The sequence below is a fragment of the Vigna umbellata genome, chromosome 3 (genome assembly GCF_029865625.1).
Source record: "Vigna umbellata cultivar VRB3 chromosome 3, Vumbellata_1.0, whole genome shotgun sequence".
Lineage (NCBI taxonomy): Eukaryota > Viridiplantae > Streptophyta > Magnoliopsida > Fabales > Fabaceae > Vigna > Vigna umbellata.
This window is the reverse complement of record NC_142167.1, coordinates 45,471,168-45,493,271: the sequence shown is the minus strand read 5'-3', so window position 1 is coordinate 45,493,271 and position 22,104 is coordinate 45,471,168. Positions and strand designations below refer to the sequence as shown.

Sequence of the window (22,104 nt, the reverse complement as noted above, 5' to 3'; positions counted from 1 at the left end):
AAGGTAAATGAGAGTGAATTTGGAAATAATTTTTTTAATTTGTCATGTCAATACAATTCTATACTAATTCTCACAAAATTTATTTTCAAATTCACTATCATTTACCTCCAAATTCACACAAATAAACGACAAAAAAAATTATCTTCAAATCCTCTCAAATCCCCTCAAATCCATCCTCTCAAATCCACTCAAAAGAACAGGGCCTAGATGTTTAAACGGGTGTAAATACATTTCACTGAAAATATGAAAGACATGCTTATTTTAAAATTAGAAAAGAAAATGACAGTGAGATTGGGCTGCCCAAGTAGGTGTAATGTTTTCCAATTTTTTTTCATAAAAAATATAAATTTATTGTAGAGGTATTTAAGCCGAAACAAAATATACCGTTAAAAATACAACATTGATTTGTGAAAACACATAAGGCCTCACCCACAAGCTGACGCGCAGCAGAGAAGAGCACATACAGTACTGTCTCACATCCAGAAGACTCTTCCTCCTCCGTCAGTAAGCACCATTTCTCTTGCCATATACTTGTGTTGATTTTCCCCTCTGTTACCAAATATGAAAATAATAATCTTAGTCTTAATTTATCATTAATGCATATTATTATTATTATTATTATTATTATAAATACCAGAGTGTATATTCAGCTTCCAGATTCAGACTTTCATTTCTGCAGTCATTCGTTCACTGCTAAACAGTTCTCCAATTAATCATAGTATCCGATTCGCCTTTTCTAATAACCTGCTACCATGGCGGCCGTCGGAGCCTGTCCCTTTCCTACTGTGCTCTTCAGCCCTCTGTCAGTTGGAAAACTGAACTCCAACCAGATCTCGATTGTGACTCCCCGCCTCGCCGTGTCAGCAGACCAGATTCTAGTATCTACAGGGGAAAGCCTCAGTGCGGTGGAGAAAAAGAAAGAGAAGAAAGTTCTAGAAGAGAAGGAGAAGCGACGGATAAACGGTTGGAACGAATATTTGGAACAATCGAAGGAATTGATCAAACCAGACGGTGGACCGCCGCGGTGGTTTTCGCCGTTGGAGTGCGCTTCCCATTTGGACAATTCTCCTCTTCTGCTCTTTTTGCCAGGTCAGTACTTTTCTCTCTCTTAAATATTTTACTATTTTCCTTTTTAGTATTTTTTTCTCTTGCATTTGAATTGTTTTTACTTGCCTGTTTGGTTTAATTAGATGTGTTTTGCTTTTTGCCCCCTCACCTTTTAGTTGCGCCCCACTTTTGCTTTGCAAGTTTGCTTTTTTAAATGGCACATTTGTCACACAATCGCACATTTTGTCACGCATGTGTGATACCATCACCGTGTTTCTATCTATGTGATTTTATAATTTAGGAAAATGTAATTGGTAGAAATATTATTTGTTGCAGAATATTATTTCTTACATATGTTATATCCAAGCAATGCACGGCCGGGATTTTAAAATTAATAAAATTTATTTAATTCATGAAAATGTTATATTACATCAATTAAAATAAAATAAAATAAATGCTACAAGATAAAACATATTTTTTCGTGGAAATATAAATTATCTATTCTTTTAACACTGGAATAAACTCTGTCCAGTTAGAAAAAGACAATTTTGTGTGAATAAATATATTACTATTCTTCCATATAATTTTTTAACAAGCTAAGAATAACATTATGTTTTTTGTTTTTATTGAATTGAAATCGGATCATTAATTAACAGATGAAACAGTTCGAATTGGATTGAATGTCTGTTGTCCCTGATCTATTATTACAACATTATATTGATATTTTGCAATTTTTTATAAGTTTTTTATTATAATTATTTATTATTTTTAATTATATAGATTTATAATTTCATCGTTTTAAATATTAAAATGTTATATTGAATGATTTAAAATTTTAATTTACTTTTTCTAAATTATATATTTTAATTTTTAACTATTATTTATATAATAATATTTAAGTAATTAGATGAATGTTTTATTTTTTTATTGTAAAAAACTAAATTGAGTCAATTTATTTTTATTGTATTATAACAAATATATAAACTAAATTATAAAAAAAAATCAATTTACTAATCTATCAATTATATATCAACTTGTAGAACGTGCTGATTCAGGTATAAAAATTTTGTTTTACTAAATTTTTAGCTCAACCTGTGTGCAATTCGTACAAGGATCAGGTTATAAAATTTTTATTTTACTAAATTTTTAGGTCAACCTGTGCACGATTTATATAAGCAGGATAGTTTTCATAAAAATGTATTTAAGTTGACATATAGATGGTTGGGTATGTATATCTCATATACATTTTTTGAACACAGGAAAAGGAGGATGCTCTGACAGAAAATATAATGATTAATTATGACTTAGTTTACTTTTTATATTTTGTAAAGATAATTGCTCACTTTAAAAATTTGAATAAAAATTATATATTTCAAAAGAAAAGGTAAAAAAATTAAAAAATATTAATTTTCTTTAAAAATATTGTGTCACTAGTATGTCACCTTCGGAAAACACGACACAGATAGCACCTCCTATTACTTTTCTGGATTTTCCTTTTACGGAACTGTCCTATAACACTTCTGGTAACACCATTCCTAAAGCATATTTATGGACTCTGAATTTTGGTAACCTCAACTTTACCATTTCAAAACACCACCACGGCCACGAGCTCCAGTATCTGTTCCCGACCTCAGTGGCTTCCAAACACCATCACAAGTTCCACCACCCTAACTGGAATAATTCCCTTCCAAGTTTCAGTTACTGGAACAACACAATCTTTCATGGAAGACAATGTTTTAAATAAAAATTAAAGGGGTAAAACTGGAATTACACAAAAAAATTTTATAGACAGTGTAATGACCTCCTTGCAATTTGTGATAAGGTTTTACTTTTCTGACTAGCTGCTACTATTCCACTGGTCCATATTAAATAAAGGTAACATGATCTGATCAAGACTTCGAAGGACTGGACAAAAATAAATATAGCCTCGAAAGGTGTACATGAAGGGATGTAAGACTAAATCACATGTTCACTCTTCCTGAATTAAGTTAAAGGCTAATTAACTCCTTTTGATTAATTTTATGATGATTGAAAAACTTTACTACTTTAATAGGTTGAGTTATTGCATTTTAAAATACAAAAGATTTATATATTTTACAAAATTTTAAATTAGAAATGATAATTTCAAATGTCAAATGTACTATAAATAATTTTTATTATAAATGATTTTTATAATAAATAAATACCCAAAAAATTAAAGATTACATGAGAGAACACTATATAATTTAAATTAAAAGAACATATCAACCCCTGTGACAGTATAGGTGGAGCTCATTTATATTTGAAAAAGTATAAAATCCTGTTTAATTTTAAAATCGTGTTTTAAAATTCAACTTACGAATTTTTTAAATTTATTTAAATGTTTTGAAAAATTGTCTTCAAGGGACAAAAACATTACTCTTTAGCTCTTTTTATCTTACTAAAAATGACCAAGTTAAGGCCTAAATTTAATGAGGTGGACCTAAGTAAGTGACGGACTCCTTGACATTAGGATGAAAGAAAATAAAATATGATGAAAAATACTTGTGAAGATGCAACATGTGATCTGGTTTCTTTATTTATTTCTGATTTGGTGTAAACTGCTTCTCTTGCTGCTTTTATCTCTACCTAATTGCAAATCATGTAGTCTTTTTGTATGCTCCAATAGTTTATTTTGGCTATTTTTTTTTAATTGAAAGTCTTGTGGTCAACGAAATTAAAATTTACTGCTGTAACATGATTTCTTTCAGTTATACTGTTTACAACTTTTCCTTTCAAATAGCAAGGGAGGATTAACCTTGACATTTGAAATGTAGTTTACACTTCTCATTTATCTTAATTATATAAATTGTTTTAACCTTAAATTATTCATATTTCTTTCACTTTGTTCTCTAACAAAAGAAAAAAAAAGAGAATTGAATTTGCATAGTATAAAAAGTTTGGATTAGCTCTTGTAATAAAAAATATAAGGGTGTAATTTTTCTATATTTTTATAAAATTACTGTTAATAATTTATGAACATAATTTGCAGCTATTTAGTAAGTTTTAGTTGTTTCTGGAAAATTGTCATCGAACTATCTATTTTATATTTAAAAATATTACTAAAATCACAGACATTCTTTATATTCAACTTCTAATATACAACTTTAAAAAATTAGTTTATTTTTTTGTAGTATGTAACTTATTTTCAATTTTCAATCTATGCTTCTACATCTTGAGATCTTATTTTCCTTGAGTAATTATCTTTTGTTCTAGTCCTTCTCTCATGGTTTATTTTATTTTCACTTCAAGTCTTTGTGGGTGTAATACTGTGTTAGAATTTATGTCATCCATGGTAGAGATTATGATAATAAGCTATTAAGCTCTCAAACACCATTTTGAATCATTCCAATAAAGTTTATTGGACCTATCAAGTTCTCCGTGCATGCATGTGTTACAAAAGCTAATGCTTAATATTATAAGTTATTTAGTGATTGCACTATGCTTCAAAAGAAATAATGTGTTTTATGTTTTAATTTTTATCTATCAAACATCTAATAATTTATAGTTATAGTTCTTATTTTTCGGATTTAGAAGTGTCATGATATTTTTTTTACAGAATTATTTGATATATTTTATTATTTAATATATATATATATATATATATATATATATATATATATATATATATATATATATATATATATAAATATAATGAGATATACTATTATGCACACTTTATGTCTATATTTTTAAATTATAATGTCCATGCGTTCATGTCATGATTTCATACAAGGTTACTTATAAACTTGTGTAAAGCATTCCAATTTTTTCAGGGATCGATGGGGTGGGACTTGGACTTATTTCACATCATCAGAAGCTGGGAAGGTTTGTGTTCATTTAATGTTAAGGCCTAATTGCACGCACCAAATTGTTATTTTAGGAATGCACTTTTTAAGTGATAAGATGAATTTGAAGGAAAAGGTTATTAATTGATATGTGAGAAATACTCTTTTCGTTTCTTTTTCTTCAACGAAGGATTTTTGATATATGGTGCTTGCATATTCCGGTCGCGGATCGAACATCATTTACAGGTACACTTTTTTCCTCTGTACCTCATTATACTATTCCGTGCTCAAATTGAACTCTCTGCCTCTAACCATAAGTTTTTTCTGCTGTTTCTGTCGTACTTTCGGAAGATGCTTGAGAGTATGTTGGTTGTGTTGAAAATATGTTTCTTCTTACGTTTTTAGAAATAATGATGTATTATAATTTATGTTATGTATACTTCCCTCTTGCAGACATTGTGAAAATAGTCGAGAGAACAGTTAAGTCAGAATATCAACAGTCACCTAACAGACCCATATATCTTGTTGGAGAATCTTTAGGAGCATGCGTTGCGCTGGCTGTTGCAGCTCTTAATCCTGATATTGATCTTGTACTAATTTTGGCAAACCCAGGTAGCTTTAATTAACGTAGATAAGGTTTATTCTCTTGGATTTTATTTTTCAGCACCATAAACATGAGTTCAAGAAAGATTTTAACTTTAGAGAATCTCTAGTAGCCGCTATGAACTACTAATTCAAAGTTGTATAAGTACTAAAGATGGACAAAACTTGATCTCACCTTCCCCACCCAATTTGGCAGCTACTTCATTCAGCAGGTCAAACTTGCAACTTCTAACACCATTATTGGAAGCTTTACCTGATCCACTCTCCCCTGGCCTGCCTAACATTCTCAGAACGATGGCAGGTTTGTCTATCTTGTTATGAAGGCTGTGCTTTTTTTCTTTCTTTATGCACTATTTTCCAATGATTAATGTCTTGAAATACTTGCGTCGTTCCGCAACCCAACAAAATCTGTGTATCCTTATTTTAAGAAAATAAATCTTATTTTGTGCAGCTTCTAAGAAAACTTTTGAGAAATACGCTATTTTTTTTCCTCTGATAAAAGCTACCCTAAACATGGACTACATGTAAGACAATGCACTATATATAAGATAATAAATGCTATAAGAAAAAGAAACTACTCTTGAAACAAAACCTGATGCTGGGAACCTATGAAAGATTCCATTTGTAGGTTGTTTATATTATCAGGCAGTTATCTAAGTCTCAGCAGTGAGTAATTTTTGCTTAGTCAGTTATAGGTCTCTGCTTTCTTCAATGGTTCAAATCGTAAACATAATTCCATTCAATGTTTTTATCCTCGAATTTTTCAATGAGAAATATCCATGCGTTTCGTGTCATATACGTATAATTTCGTATTCTTTCCATGTATCTTTTGTAGCATATGTGTTCCCTTGTTTTATGTCCGACTCGGTGGATCTATTACATTTTCGTCTTTGACCATATAAATGTTTCAAGTCTTTGAATCTTTGTCATTTCCCCCCTTCTACCCCTTTCATGATTTGATATTTAATTGGTGCCTAGTAAAACGGGATTTTCCCATTTTTGTTGCTTATGCTTATATTCCCTGAATTTTCCTGAATCATAGTTCATTAGATAATTAAAATATTAAATCATCAGGTACTTGCATCAATTTCATAAGGTAAGTTTTCTAGTTATTGATCCTTACATACTGAAAATATCTATTATAATTCATGGATCAAGGATATACTACCTTTCTTTTACCAAAGAAAGTGATGCCATTTTCCATTTATGTCATCAACATTTCTGGTAACATTAGGTGAATCTCTGAGGAGGATGTTGGATAATGTGGTCCAAGGGCTTCCTCTACAAAATACGACTAAAGAGCTAGTGAAGGATTTAACTACTTTCTCATTATCTTTGCCTGTAAGGTTCATTTGGTTTCGTTCAAAAATAGAGTTTTATTTTTGGTGCTTTTTGTTTATGCTTTGAATAAGTAAGCACTATGAGAAAAAAAGGACAAATTGGCAATGCATGAGGCATATTCTAGAAGAAATATGAAATGAAAATTGGATAGCTTATTTTGTTTCTTTCTTGCAAAAAAACTTCTTAAAAGTGGAATATGCTGGACTTTTGAAGGGCGTGGATTGACATGACTGAATTTTCTTTACTTTAGCTTCTTGCCGTTAAGGTTGGTTTTTGAGCTTTCTCATCATTTACCTTTAATATTGAAAATCTTTTATTGATTAATTCTCAGGTTCTTGCTGACATATTACCAAAAGAAACACTTGAGTGGAAACTACAGATGCTTAAGTCAGCTTCTGCTTACGCCCAATCACGCCTTTATGCTATCAAGGCTCAGACTTTGATTCTTTGCAGGTTCATTCTCTTTGCCATTGTGCATACTTTGACTGTGAAAACATGGACTAATAAGTGTTTCATTAATTTGGTTAAAAAAAGTGTTTCATTAACTTTTCAAATCCCACTGGAGGTGAATTACATCACACAGTTAGACTCAATGTAGGGAATCTGTAAAGGGAAGAATCTCATAATCTATAAACCAGATCCTGATCAGTTGCTATGGGTAAACTTAGAGAACAAATGAAAGATAAAAGCTTAAATGGTCAAAATAAATGTTTTTATCTGAAAACAAAATTAAATTATTATGAACATTAAATTATCATGAACCTAATGGGATTTCCCATTACTAATAGCAATTCTTTCTATCTAATTTGTGTTCTTGTTGAATTGAATAATGAATTTCCTGAGCGGATGGTAACTGTATGAAGTGAATTGAATTTTAATAATTAATCTCACTGAATTTCCTGACTGAATTGAATAATTAATCTCACTGAATATCTGATGCACCTAGCATATTTTCAAGTGTATGAAGTGAAACTTACTTTGTGATTTGCCCTTCTAGTGGAAATGATCAGTTACTACCTAGTCATCAGGAAGGGGAAAGATTACTCAATTTACTGCCTAAATCTAAATGCGAGCTTCGTAAATTTGATGACAGTGGCCATTTCCTATTCCTGGTATGGATTTCTCCGTTTATACATTTCTTCAAGCCTGTGTGCTTGTCTTTGCACTCAGGCATGCATCAGGATTCTTTACATCTGGTGGGAGAAAAACGATATTAAACCCTAATATTTAACTGTGTCCACCACTGCTATCAGGAAGGTAGCGTTGACCTGGTAACGATAATCAAGGGCACTTCATACTACCGCCGTGGCAAGCATCATGACTATGCATCAGATTTTATACCGCCAACACCTGATGAAGCCAGAAAAATAATAGAATCGAACAGGTAAAAACAAGAGGATTAATTTGAGCATACAAACCATCAATTAAGAACCACAAGAGACTTGGTAGTATATATTGTAAAGATAGTAGATTGAAAGGAGAGATCAGCCGTGATCCGTTGCTAGATAAGTAGATATCAATAACTATATATGTGTATCTATCTGGCAATTTAGCTTTTCTCGGTTTGATTGTCTGATTGTAGTGTAACCAAACTAGTTATAACCTTGACACGTTTCACTTTTAATGTTTCCAGTTTGTTTAACCTTGTCGCAAGTGCTGTAATGCTCTCAACCTTGGAGGACGGGACGATTGTAAAAGGCCTTGCTGGAATTCCCTTAGAGGGGCCTGTTTTGTTTGTTGGGTACCACATGCTCCTCGGATTAGAAAAAATTCCCCTGGTTTCTCGAATTTTTTTGGAAAGAAATATACTTATACGTGGGATAGCTCATCCCATGATGTTTATGAGATCTAATACTGGAAAAATGCCAGAGATATCTTCTTATGACAACTTCAGAATTATGGGTGCTGTCCCTGTAGCACCAGCTAACTTCTTCAAGCTTTTTTCTTCTAAAGCCCATATGCTATTATATCCTGGAGGGATGCGCGAGGCGCTTCATAGGAAGGTAAAGCCTTTTATCTTTCACATGGAACTAGGATTTACTCGTTTGACTACTTCTAAGGTCTTTAACTTGTTTATACCATTTGGGACATGAATGCAAAATGCTAGGCCATATATTTTTAAAGGTGCATATGAAACTTGCACGAATTATCAGATGTCACTATATTCATTTAAGTAAAAAAAGAGAAAAGGGAAATTGAATGAAGTCTAGTGGATTGTTGACATGCTGGAAAAGTATTTGTGTTCCATATACGCCAGGTTATTTCCACGTAAGCAAAAACACATACTTCCAAGTCTTACTTTCCCTATATCATCATAAAATTACTCCACTAGTTTTACTGTGAGGTGATATATAGTACTCTTCTAAGAGTTTTTATTCAAATGCTTGGCATTCATTTTCCCAATGTTGTATGACAAGTGCGTTGTTCTGAGGTTGAACAGTGTTGAAGTATAAGAAGTTGGGCTATCTTTCAAGGTTCAAACAAATAAGGCATTAAAAATGAAAGGATATGCGAATTTTATCATTCTCATGTCTGTTCCCATTTGGAAACAATTTTATGTGAGAAATAATCTCTTTTTCAAGAGGCCTGCCAGGAAGCTGCTAAAGGGGTGAAAATGTGATATATTTTGGTTTGGATATATTTGTTAGGAATCTAAGTGTGAATATAAGTCTCATTTATATATATATATATATATATATATATATATATATATATATATATATATATATATATATATATATAAATATATATATAAAAGGAAGATGACCCATAAATTTATTGTCTTAATGTTTTAGGTTAAAAATAGTATCAATTCTTTATATAATAAGCTCATGTCTCATTGTTATTGTCTCTTTTTGGTAAGTCCACTTCAAAGGACCCATCAATATATATATATATATATATATATATATATATATATATATATATATATATATATATATATATAAAAGGAAGATGATCCATAAACTTATTGTCTTAAAGTTTTAGGTTAAAAGTAGTATCAATTCTTTATATAGTAAGCTCATGTCTCCTTGTTATTGTCTCTTTTTGGTGAAGTCCACTTCAAAGGACCCATCAATATTTTAGGCTCGCTTTATCTGTGTTAATGCTTAGAAATATACCGACTTGTTTAAAGTCTCCAGCATTGTAATAATTCTCAGGGTGAAGAATACAAGTTATTCTGGCCTGAACAATCTGAGTTTGTCAGGATGGCGGCAAGATTTGGAGCCAAAATTGTACCATTTGGAGCAGTTGGAGAAGATGACCTTGGCCAAGTAAGTGTTGGTCTTTTTCTGAACCAATCCTTTTCCTTTACGAAGTGCTTAAAACTGCTTGCATCAGTGAAATCGTGATCTACTGTTTTTCAGGAAAACAAAATTCTACTGAACTTCTCATATCTACAAACTTCTCTCTGTAAAATTTAGGATTTAATCTTGGTTCACTCTGAGTGAAATGTGTTCTTTTCACTGTCATCCAAGTCTTACCATATCGCTAATGAATTTTAAGTTTGCAAGTAGTTATTAGCATATACATCTCATGTTAATACCACTTCGCTAAAGGTTAGCTACGGACTAAAGTAACATAACACTATTATTCTTATGCATGAATGTGGATATGCCTTGGACCTGGAATTACCATAACACATCATGTCACATTGGCCTTTACAGGTAGTATTTGATTATGATGACTTGGTGAAGATTCCGTACTTTAGGACTGAAATAGAAAGTCTCACAAGTGAGGTTACGCAATTGAGGTATCTTGTTTGTTGTGTGTTTTACCATGTTAAACACTGATACATACATCCTCGTTGTCCTTTCCATCTGCTGTATATGTATACACATACGTCATTATATTAATATATCCCTTACAAATTGGAAATCTAGGGGTGATGTTGGTGGTGAGGTGGCAAATCAGCAAGTGCATATGCCGTTGATTTTGCCTAAAGTTCCAGGGCGGTTCTACTATTATTTTGGAAAACCATTTGAAACGAAAGGTAGGCCTAGTTCATATTTACATCTCGGAATGTCCATGACATGCTTTTTACCTTCTTTAATTAATGAGATATTATTTGACAGGGAGGAAACAAGAACTCAGAGATAAGGAGAAAGCTCATGAGTTTTATTTACAAGTGAAATCCGAGGTAGAGAGATGTATTGCTTATTTGAAGTTGAAAAGAGAAAGCGATCCCTATAGAAGTATAGGACCTCGGCTGTTATACCAAGTTACTCATGGTTTTGAATCTGAAGTTCCAACATTTGAAATTTGATTGTCCTGCACCCATAAAAAGGTAATTTTATAATTGGTTTAGACAGGGCATTGCATTCCTTGGGTTGGAAGCAAACTTTGGATACTGCCAGTAGTTTCAGTAATTGTTTACTGGCCATAAGGCACAATTCTCGGAGAAACATTGTAGTAGTACATTTTTTTCAAAGTTTAAATCAATAAGTGATAATTGCTAATAGCTAGTGATTGGGAAAGGATAACAACTAGTCAAGTTTTATTTAAAAGGCATTTTTCTTTTGTTTGTGTTGGCTACTGGCAATTGGGTTGAACAACAAAAAGCTCAACAGTCTTCATGGAAGTATGGACAAAAAGTGAGCAACGAAGAGTAAACAAAACTGGATGGAGCTCAGGTTCAAGAAGTCTTCAAGCCGATTTGCAACAGTTTCTTTCCTGAATCTCCATGACTTTCTTCCTGCAACCCCATAAGATTTATTTTCCATTGTCTCTGAATTGTAGAATTTGAAAATCATTTCTTATTAGAAAAATAGTTTTTAAGTATACAATTCAAAAGTCAAAAGTAACTTCTGGATCCAGAAGACCAAAGAATTTTTTTTTCTCAAAAGCTTGATTTTTAATTACATAATCTGAATGTCATTTGGCTTTTTGGATTCCACTATTTGAAATTCATTTTTCATTTCTAGATTGTGCAATCCAAATTTTTTTAAAGAGAAAAAAATTGACTTTCAGATTGTATAATGAACAAAGGGCAAAATGGACAAAAATTTATGGGTTGTAGGAAGAAAGATATGGTTGCATGTTTTCCACTTACACTTTTCCTTCCCATAATTTTTACTTATATCCTACTATATTTTTAAAAAACCATTTGAGCTTTTGTCAAAGTAACTTAGATTATCTATTCTAGAAACCTTTCAATTGTGTTTGTATGGATGAAGTTAGTAATGGGAGTAAGAAGAAAAAGGTCTCCTCTCGGTCTTGGTTGTGAGGAGAATTATGGGCCATTGGTTTGTAACAATTGACTTTCTTCTTACACCTCAAACTTTATATATATATATATATATATATATATATATATATATATATATATATATATATATATATATATATATAATATTAGAAAGGTAATGTAACGAATTTTAAAATTTTATTAATAAATCCAATAAATTTAGAAACTTATCGAATTTTAAAATCTAATTTAGAAAATTCATCGAATTTTGAATTTTGATTTAGTCATTGAATTTTGAAATTTAATTACACGTTCTTTTGGATTTCAAAATTTAAGTTGAATTTGTTTTTAAATTTGTCTTGGTTGTTTTGTTTTATGAATTTCTTGATTTTAATTAGAAGTATTGGTCACATTTTTGACATGGAGAGATCACTAAAGACTTGTGGCACAATTGAAAAAAAATCTAATAACTAAAGTTTTCACTATAGTGAATGTCTTTAAACTCATTTATTTTCTTACTTGATCAATAAATGTCATATTTATGAAGCAAGTGAAAGAAAGTAGACATAAGGGGGAAATGACCACTAAAGCAATAAAAGTGATACACAAGGGCGAAAGGATCACTAAAGCAATACAAGTGATATTAAGGGCACTTTAAGAAGTTGTATCATAACCTATAAACTTTCTTATAAGTGGAATATTCATTCACAACTCTGATTTATTAAAGTGTTTTTGATGTGGAAGGTCACATATAAAGAATGATTATACATAATAACTTAGGTGTTTTTGTTGATGAAAGCTAGGGTTCTCGATTAATTTTTGTTGATCCAAGTTGTAGAAGACCATCAGCGCCTAAATCAAGCCTATCTTAAAAGGAAACAATGAAGTGAAATTGAAGATTCAAAGAAAGGTGTTTAATATTAATTGACCACATAATAGTCATTTAAAACTTTATGAAAACTTTTGTTTAATATTGATTAACAATGGAATTCAAGAACATGTTGTTACTAAACACACACGTTTTAATCGATTGAAATAACCAAATAATTGATTAAAATTATGATTGATTACTTAATTATTTTCGTGAAGCAAGTTGTGTAAAACATTATCAATTTATTTTATCAAAGATTGATCAAGATTATATTAGAATGTTAGATTAATTGATTATTCATTCAATAACATTTAAGTTTGTCACGTGATTCACCTTATTAAATTTCTTAATATAAAGATGAAGAAATTACAAATTGATAAAAACTAGAATAACACTGCAAAAGAAATTTTATACTTTTTCACTCATAAGAGCTACATCTAGTTTAGCCAAACCAGCTTGAGCTTGGCTAACAACTATATCAAGAAATTACAAAAGTTCTTTACATACAAATTTTGGAAAAACCTATAAGAAGAAACATACCTAACAACAAGACACACTTTTGCAGACAACGAATCACACCAAATACACGAAACAACACACAAAACACATGATTAACAAAGCCTCGAGGATTAACTCTCCCTAGCTAATTAATAGATCTTTATCTAAGATCAAGATGGAGACAATCATAGCTCCACAACTCCTTGAACCAGTACACATTAATTCAACACCTCTGACTTTCTCTTGAAAAGTGTTTGATTATTTTGTAAAAAGCTTTTACAGAATAGGATTTACTTTTCAAATAGAAAAAAAGTTTTAAATATATATCCTATGCTAACTGACGTATTATGTTGATTAAAAATAACAATCAATTGTTTGATTTCACTAAACATAGTGAAATAAACTAATTTATTAGTTATTTTAGCTAATTTGATACGTTAATCACATATCTATGTATATAAGACATTTAACCTGCGAAACACTCTTTTTAACATATTAAATAACTCCTAGCACAAGCTACAAAAGCTAAACTAAGAAAGGACATGATTATAAACATCATCAAATTCTTCAAGCTTCATTGATTCCCTTAGACTACTAGAATAATATTAGAAAAATAATGAATTGAAGAAGATGTTTTGATGATGCCCAAATCAAGTTACAAGCATTCAAATGAAAGAAGATCAATTGAAGACTTGTATTGTATTGAAAAACTTTTGTAATAAGTGTAAAAATATAATACATGACTTAAGTATTTAGTAGTTTTTTATTCCATGTATCATTCATGTGTGAAATTGTAAAAAGAGTAAAAACGTACTGGAATAATCAATTATAACTAATTCTAATCGATCAGTGTTAATCGATTAACACAAGAAATAATTGATTATTACAACAAGGTCTGAAAACTCAAAATGACTTTGGAATGAGGCTTAAATGCTTACTTCGTCCCCATGTTAAGAGGTGAATTTCTATTTAGTACCCGGTTTTAAAAATAAAACATTGGGTCCCTATGTTATGAAAAGTGTATAAATAAGTCCTATCCGTTAAGTTTACAGTAACGGTGTTAACTCCATGCTGATGTGGCATACTTTTTCTCTTCTCTCCTCTGTAGTCCAGCTTTTTGTCTCTCCAATTCAGCTTTTTCTCTCTCTTCCATATTAATGGTTTCCAATTTCTTTTTCTCTCTCTTTAGAGCAATTAATTCCTACCAATTGGTTTCCTTCCACCCTAAGTCTAGCAATACTAGAGCAATTCTTTAAGCTTCTCGGCACTGGACTCGTGAAACGATTGCCATAAACATTGAAGAACTGTAGCGAACTAGCAGAGCAAATTTGAGGAGGTAAATGGCCCGTGAAATCATTCTCAGCTAGTAACAAGGATTTCCAGTTGGTAATGTCATTCAAGCCTAGTGGAATGTTGCCATTAAGTTTGTTACTGGACAATTCCAAAACGGTGAGCTTTTCCAAATTCCAACTGTATCAGGAATTGGTCCAGAGAGTTTGTTTGCTTGGAGACTAAGGGCATCCAAATTGATCAAATTACCTATAGAGGAAGGAATTGATCTAGAAAGATTATTAAAGCCTAAATATAACATGGTGAGCTTTGTCAAGTTTCCAATGGTGAAAGGAATGAGACCGGAAAATTGATTGATATCAAGTCCAAGTTGCTCTAAATTGGCCAGATTTTCTATGGAAGTTGGGATTGATCCATAAAGATTATTGGCATCAAGGAAGAGCAAGGTCAAGTTAGACATGCTCCACATGGAGGATGGGATTTTCCCAGATATTAGGGAGTTATTAGAAAGGTAAAGTTGATTTAAACTGCTTATGTTACCTATTGTTTCAGGGATGGTACCGGAAAAAGAGTTTCTTGACAAATAAATAAGTTTAAGGTTTGTCAACATTCCAATTTCTTGAGGAATGGAACCAAAAAGGTTACAATCTCCCATACCCAGATATTGCAACTTGTGCAACTTTCCAATCCTAGGAGGAATGGTGCTGGAAAAATTGTTGCCACCTAAATCTAGAAATGACAGATTGGACAAGTTTCCTATGGAATTAGGAAGCTCTCCACTTAGGTGACACAAGGAAAGATCAAGACTATGTAAACTCCCCAGTGTCTACATTTCTTGAGGAGTTTACCGCTTCAACAACCTCTAGCCGACATCGTCGCGTCCTCAAGGAATCCGGTGACTCTGATGTTGTTGAAGAGTCTCCGATCGACATTCACCCTGCAGTCAAAAGCACCACCGGGAGCGCCCTTCGCATGCGAGAAAATCGCAACGCCACGACACCGACGAAGGGTCTCCATCATCGCCAAGGAGGGTTTCCGTTAGCATCACAATCGAGATCGCCACAACACTACCGCTCCCTCGCCGCATCGCCGCCGGGATTCTTCTTCGTCGTCATTGTACAACCTGCAATCACAAAACAGCGAGCCCCTATGGCAGCCATTGACACCATCTGGAGGTTTCCTGTCAATACAGCTCTTGGAGGAAGAAAATTGGAAGGTGTAGATTGGGGATGGAGAAGAAGCAGATCTAGATGAGATTGGAAGAGAGAGAAAAAGTTGAACTGGAGAGAGAAAAAGCTGCACAACAGAGAGGAAAGAAGAGAAAAAGTACGCCACGTTAGCATGGAGTTAACGTCGTTATTGTGAACTTAACGGACATGACCTTATTCATACAATTTTCATAACATAGGGACCCAATGTCTTCATTTTTAAAACCGGGTACTAAACAAAAATTCACCTCTTAACATGGGGACGAAGTAAGCATTTAAGCCTTGGAATAATCGATTACCAGGGGCTGTAATCGATTAATGCTAATTGATTAGCACTTAAAATAACTGATTATCACTTTTAGCCGTTAGAGTTTTTAGCTGATGGTCTGTTATTTTTTTTCCTTTAGTGTGTAATCGATTACCAACCGTGGATAATCAATTATTAAAGTCAGAAAGGCTGGAAACGAAAATTTAGAGGTGCTCATTGCTTGAGTGATGGCAACTCCTTTAGGACTTTCCATCCAAAGAAGAAACAACTTAAACTAAGACTAAAGAAAGTGAGGTAGAATAAGGATTTCTAAAGTTCTTTCCTTATCTAAGTCTTAGATGGATTTACTTTGCTAAATAATATTTGTATTGTTTTGTAGGCCTCAAATAAAGATTGAAGACCATAAAAAATCAACCAAAGAAGCTTGGAGAGCCAAAGGAGGCAAAGGAATCAAAGAAGGGATGAAAAAGGGTGTTTTTCGGATTGAACCTAATAGCTTCCGGATTGGAAATGCATGTAAATTTAGCTTCCAGATTGGAAATGCGCCCCGCCATCTGCTACTCGCGCCCAGCCAAAACGCACCAGAATTCAGCATTTTAAACACGTTTTTAATGTGTTTTCTGTGAGACTTGCGGCCCAAGCCCTGAAGCGTCTCAAGCACACTTCCTTTTTATATTGTAGAAGCTTGCAAAGCAAGATTTAGAGCTCTCCCTTCACCTATAAAAGAGAGATGCATCTCCTTTGTAAAATCAACTTTGAAATGATAAAGACATGCTGTTGATTTTACTCTAGGCTTATCTTCAGAGTTCAACCTATCTTGTGCTTATTTAGCACTCCTTCCTCTAGCTTCCTTCCCCTTTGGAAGGCCTTCTGAAGTTGAGAAACCTTACACACTCACCAAACCTCACTGAATCATTTCACAAACACTTGGCGTGCACCAGAAACATCCTTAATTTCTCCATTTTGCTGCGTCCATTCTGAATCGTGGAGCACTCTCGCTTGAAGTGTGGAGCCTCTTCCATCATTTGGCATCAAGAGCCAGGTCGTCCACGCGTGTCTACAAGAGCTAAGTTGCTCTTATATTCATTTTTTTCACTTTCTTGTTGTGTTGTTCCATTTTTGTCACTGTTTTACATTTTTTTTCACTTCTGTTCTTGCTGTAATTCGTGTTTGTTGTGTTGTTCGTTTACTTCATTCATTCTTTAAGTGTTTGTTGATCATTTTAATGGGTGAACATCCATTGTTTGAATTCAATTCAGCCTTTAATTTCACTTTCCAGTTTTGTCATAGTCATGTGCCTTATGTGCAGTTTTTCTTTCTGTCCTGATGTCTTGAATCTGTTCTAGCTTAATTTTTCGTTTAAGTTTGAGTTCAAGAGTATTGATATCCATATATTGATCATGTAAAGCAATGAGACCAAGTTTAGCTTTAATCTTATGAGGTACAAGCCGCACCAAAAACGTTTTCAATTTTAAAAATCTGCATAATGAGTCATTTCTGGTTTAATGATATGCAATCTGTTTCTGTCCAGATTTTTTGCATCTAAAGCTTTGAACAAGTTTATTTGATGATGTGAAACATGTTCCAAGCAGTGCCAACCAGTATTAATCACTAGAATGCAAAAAGCATAGTTGAGTTCCTCAAAAATCTGGTTTCAAGTGCTGTCACAGTTTTTAATCAATCTTTTCACCGTGATTGATATCCTTGCATGTGTTTTAGGTCTTTAAACATCTCCTAGATAATATTCAACAGCTAGATCTAGTGAATTAGGACTTCCATAAGCTTTGTTTGTGCTGTCCAGTTTGATTCTAGTGTATATTTTAAATTCTGGTGAAAATTTTGGTTTAAAAGTGCTGCATAATTGGATACAACAGGGGTGATTTGATGAATCTGATTGTTTCAGTGCATTCTTACCATTAGTGCAAGTTTATTTTGTCATTTGGAACCTGTATGCACTAATCATTTGGTCAAATTTGAGCCATTATGCAAAATCACTTCCTAAACCATCAATTTTGCCTAAAATTGGAAGTGAACTAGTGATTTTCTGCTGTAGTGTGTTTCTTGGCTGTTTCAGTGTTTAAACACATCCAAATTGATGATTCAAAGTTGCTCAAAACATCAAATTATGTGTCCAAACGTGTTTGTGCAAAATCACCCTTTAAACCACCACATTTTGCCTAAAATTGGAAGTAGACCAGTGATTTTCTGATGTAGTCTTTTTCTTTGCTGTTTAAGTGATTGCACACCTTCAAATTGATGATATAAACTTGCTTGAATCATCACTTGAGCTGTTGAAACACTTCCAAGCATTTTTGGGTTTGAAACCACCATTTTCAAAGTCATTTTCTGGTGCAGTGTGCATTTTAAGTGCTGTTTGACAATTTCCAATCTTTAAAACTCATTTCTGGATTGGCAAGAGCTGGTATGATGTTTCCAAATGGAATTATATGATCAAAACAGTATAGAACATCCATAAAAAGCAAAAGAAAACCATGCAATCCAGTTTTGAACCCCAAAACCGAAAATTCCAAAATCTGCACTTCTTTGGGGACTTTCATCAAACAGTTGTGTTTTAATCAAACACCTTACTACACTACTTTTGGCTCTTCGTTTTTTACTTTTCTTGCGTGTTTAATCTGATTTAGTGCCTCTCCTAGGTTCCTTTTGTGTCCCTCTATTGATTCAAAGCTTAAAATCATTTGAAATCAACTTGTTTGGCCTCCATTTTGTGCCACAAAGTGTGTTACCCGAAATTCAAATCTGGTGCAGTGCAGATTTTTGCTGTGACTGGTTTGGTGTGTGGCAGGGTGCTGTGGCGTTTTGGTGAGACTTCCCAGGTCCAGAATCCTTGCTCCAAGGGGGTAGCATCCTAGGAAGTGGAAGGGTTGCTGAATTGGACAAGGAGGTAGCTCTCAAAGTGGCACTTTTGCTCATAAACTCAGCAGCGTTTCAACACTTTGCACCATAATTTTCCACCCAGTTTTGGCCAGCACCAATTCAGATTTTTCCAGCTCTTCATTTTGTAACATTTTAAGCTTTGTTTCAAAGAAACTTACCATTTTGTATCACGGAACCTTTGAGGTTTAATTGTTTTTCCATTTGCAACTTAAAGTGGCTTGGAGAAATACTTTTCAAGCAATTCCAAGTGCACATTTGAACATTGTAATAGCTTAGTTTCCACTTCTTAGTGTGAAAGTGTGTCAAGGGGCTCAAAGTGTCACTTGCACTTTCACTTAGGACCGTCTAGCATCTTTCATTTTTTGTTTGCTTTACTTTGTTTGTTTGACTTTTATGTTTTAAGTCTCCGTGATACATAGGAGCGCGTTTCATTAAGATAAACCTTCATTTGGTTTCTAGGTGCATTTCATTCTTGCATTCAAAAGTTTTTGAAAGATTTCTATCTAGAAACTAAGGTAAGAAACAACCAAAGACACTCTGGCTAGGAAGGACAAGGTTCTTAAGCTTGTCCATTTGTGACTCACCTCTCCTTCCTAGGAGCTATTTGGTTCATTTTACCTTTAGAATCTTTCTAGAAATCTTTCACAAAAATCTAAAAAGTTTGATGTCTTGTTATACTTCCTATAGGTCTTCTTGTTCATATAGGTCCTCTCGGTCTTCTAATTTTGATAAGCCACTTAGTTACAAAGACATTAAAAGAGAACATGACAAAGCTAGAAGGAAGACTTGTTCATTTCATGAATTTGAGAGGATTGAGGATGATTTGTATAAACAAGCTAGGGAAAGTATTCCATTCTTTGGTGACGATGTTGGTGCATTAACATACCTAGCTTAGGAAAGGGAAATTGATGACATGCATCTATTCACTGCTAGAAAAAGTAAACCTGAATCCTATTTCCATTCTAGCAATAGTGAATCTTATGTCCTTAGTCTCTACACATCTAGATTTGAAATGCATGCAAGAGAGTGGTGGGATGAAAGACAATATCATGTTAGAATAGGTAGAAAGTCTCCCATTCGTGATTGGTATGAATTAAAATCTTGCATGAGAAAAAAGTTTGTGCCTTCAACTATTAAGAGAAACCTACAATTACTGAGAGATTACATTGAAGATGGAAAAACATTTCTTGAAAGTTTAAATGACAATGATTTCCTTATTAGAGAACTAGAATTTGAAATTAGCCTTAAGGAGCTGAAAGCTAAGAAGATAGAGTTGAAGGTTAAGAGACTACAAAAAGAGGTTGAGGAAAAGAGAAGAGGAAGAGAGAAAGGAAGAAGAGAGACGAAAAAGAGAGAGAAGAAGAGAGAAAGGAAGAAGAGAGACGAAAAAGAGAGAGAGAGAAGAAGAAGAGAGAAAGGAAGAAGAGAAAAAGAAAGAAGAGAGACTAGAAAGCGAGAGAATAGAAGGGGAAAAACGAAGAGAAGAAGAAAAGAAGAAAGAAGAGAAGAAGAAAAGAAAAAAGAAGAAAGAAGAGAAAAATAAAGAGGAGCAATTGCTACTGAAGGAAACTCCTACTCTTACAATAACCATGGAACCTAAAAGGGAAGGTTTCTCATTCTTTACTTCTTTTCCAATCATTGTGCACTTTTCAACTATTACTTTTTCTTTTAAATCAATTGTCATTCCATATTCTGTGCAATCATTTTCAAAACATGGCCATTCAAATTTTGAGTTAATGTTATCCTTGTGGAAACAATTAACTCAAGATAAAAATCAAATAACTTGTGAATATGGACTTCTCCATTTTTCCAAGACTACTTCTAATAAAAATTTTGTTCAAAGGCCTTCATTTTTTCTTCTTATCTTTGCATACATCCTTTTAATCATCCTAATTTTTGCTATCTTTTGTAGATATATTTTTTATCCAGGTGGAAAACAAAAAAAACCAAAGTTGTGCTTCTTTCTTTCTTCCCGATTTGAGGACAAATCGTTTCTAAAGAGGGAGGGAATGATGACAACTCCTTTAGGACTTTCCATCCAAAGAAGCAACAACTTAAACTAAGACTAAAGAAAGGGAAGTAGAATAAGGATTTCTAAAGTTCTTTCCTTATCTAAGTCTTAGATGGATTTACTTTGCTAAATAATATTTGCATTGTTTTGTAGGCCTTAAATAAAGATTGAAGACCATGAAAAACCAACCAAAGAAGCTTGGAGAGCCAAAGGAAGCAAAGGAATCAAAGAAGGGATGAAAAAGGGTGTTTTCCGGATTGAAGCTAATAGCTTCCGGATTGGAAATGCATGTAAATTTAGCTTCTGGATTGGAAATCGCGCCCAACCATCTGCTACTCGCGCCCAGCCAAAACGCACCAGAATTCAGCATTTTAAACACGTTTTTAATGTGTTTTCTGTGAGACTTGCAACCCAAGCTCTGAAGCGTCTCAAGCACACTTCCTTTGTAAATTCACTACAAAAAAGTAGGGCATTACCGAAGGCCAGAAGCCCTCGAAAAATGCCAAAAGCCGTCGATAATGGGTGTTTACCGAAGGCTTATCGACGGCCAAAAATCCTTCGGTAAATCCCTTGTCGCTAACAATTACCGAGGGCTTTTGCCCTTCGGTAATTTCCGAAGGGCAAAAGCCCTCGGTAATGACCATACGAGGGTATTTACCGAAGGGCAAAAGCCTTCGGTAATGGCCATACGTGGGCATTTACCGAAGGGCAAAAGCCTTCGGTAATGGCCATACGTGGGCATTTACCGAAGGGCAAAAGCCTTCGGTAAAGTGCAGGGCAGCTTTCAGACAAATGGTATTTCTTGTGCAACCCAGACCTGTATAACAAATTTCAATTACAAACAGACCTGCATAACAGTTTTCAAACACATACAAACATGCATAATGTGCATCTCAAAGATGCAATCAATAATCAATACCAATGCACATCAAATAATCCACAGAACATCCATTAATGTATAAATAATGTATTTATAGTTCAAACATAAAACAATGTAACACAAGGATGTTGTAACATCCAAAGTCTGTAAGTACATCTAACATTGATCATCATATCAACTGAAAATGTTCTAATA

General features: G+C 33.2%; 1 protein-coding gene across 8 annotated transcripts; it reads left to right on the top strand.

The window, feature by feature from the left end:
• The first annotated feature begins 383 nt into the window (after positions 1-383).
• Positions 384-11,694, top strand: LOC124830568 (phytyl ester synthase 2, chloroplastic-like). Of its 8 annotated transcripts, XM_088110583.1 has the most exons (16): positions 392-504; positions 664-1,089; positions 4,842-4,893; positions 5,044-5,099; positions 5,307-5,465; positions 5,653-5,757; positions 6,691-6,797; positions 7,129-7,250; positions 7,795-7,909; positions 8,051-8,181; positions 8,431-8,800; positions 9,959-10,072; positions 10,466-10,551; positions 10,682-10,791; positions 10,874-11,085; positions 11,361-11,694. In XM_088110583.1, the coding sequence occupies exons 2-15, from the start codon at positions 753-755 to the stop codon at positions 11,062-11,064; spliced, it is 2,055 nt and encodes a 684-aa protein (XP_087966709.1). In that variant the 5' UTR covers positions 392-504; positions 664-752; the 3' UTR covers positions 11,065-11,085; positions 11,361-11,694. The 8 variants fall into 8 exon arrangements, with proteins under 8 accessions (XP_087966704.1, XP_087966707.1, XP_087966703.1 ...); XM_088110578.1 differs by lacking the exon at positions 11,361-11,694 and having other exon boundaries at positions 384-504; positions 680-1,089; positions 10,874-11,319; XM_088110581.1 differs by lacking the exon at positions 11,361-11,694 and having other exon boundaries at positions 385-504; positions 702-1,089; positions 10,874-11,319.
• The last annotated feature ends 10,410 nt before the right edge of the window (positions 11,695-22,104 follow it).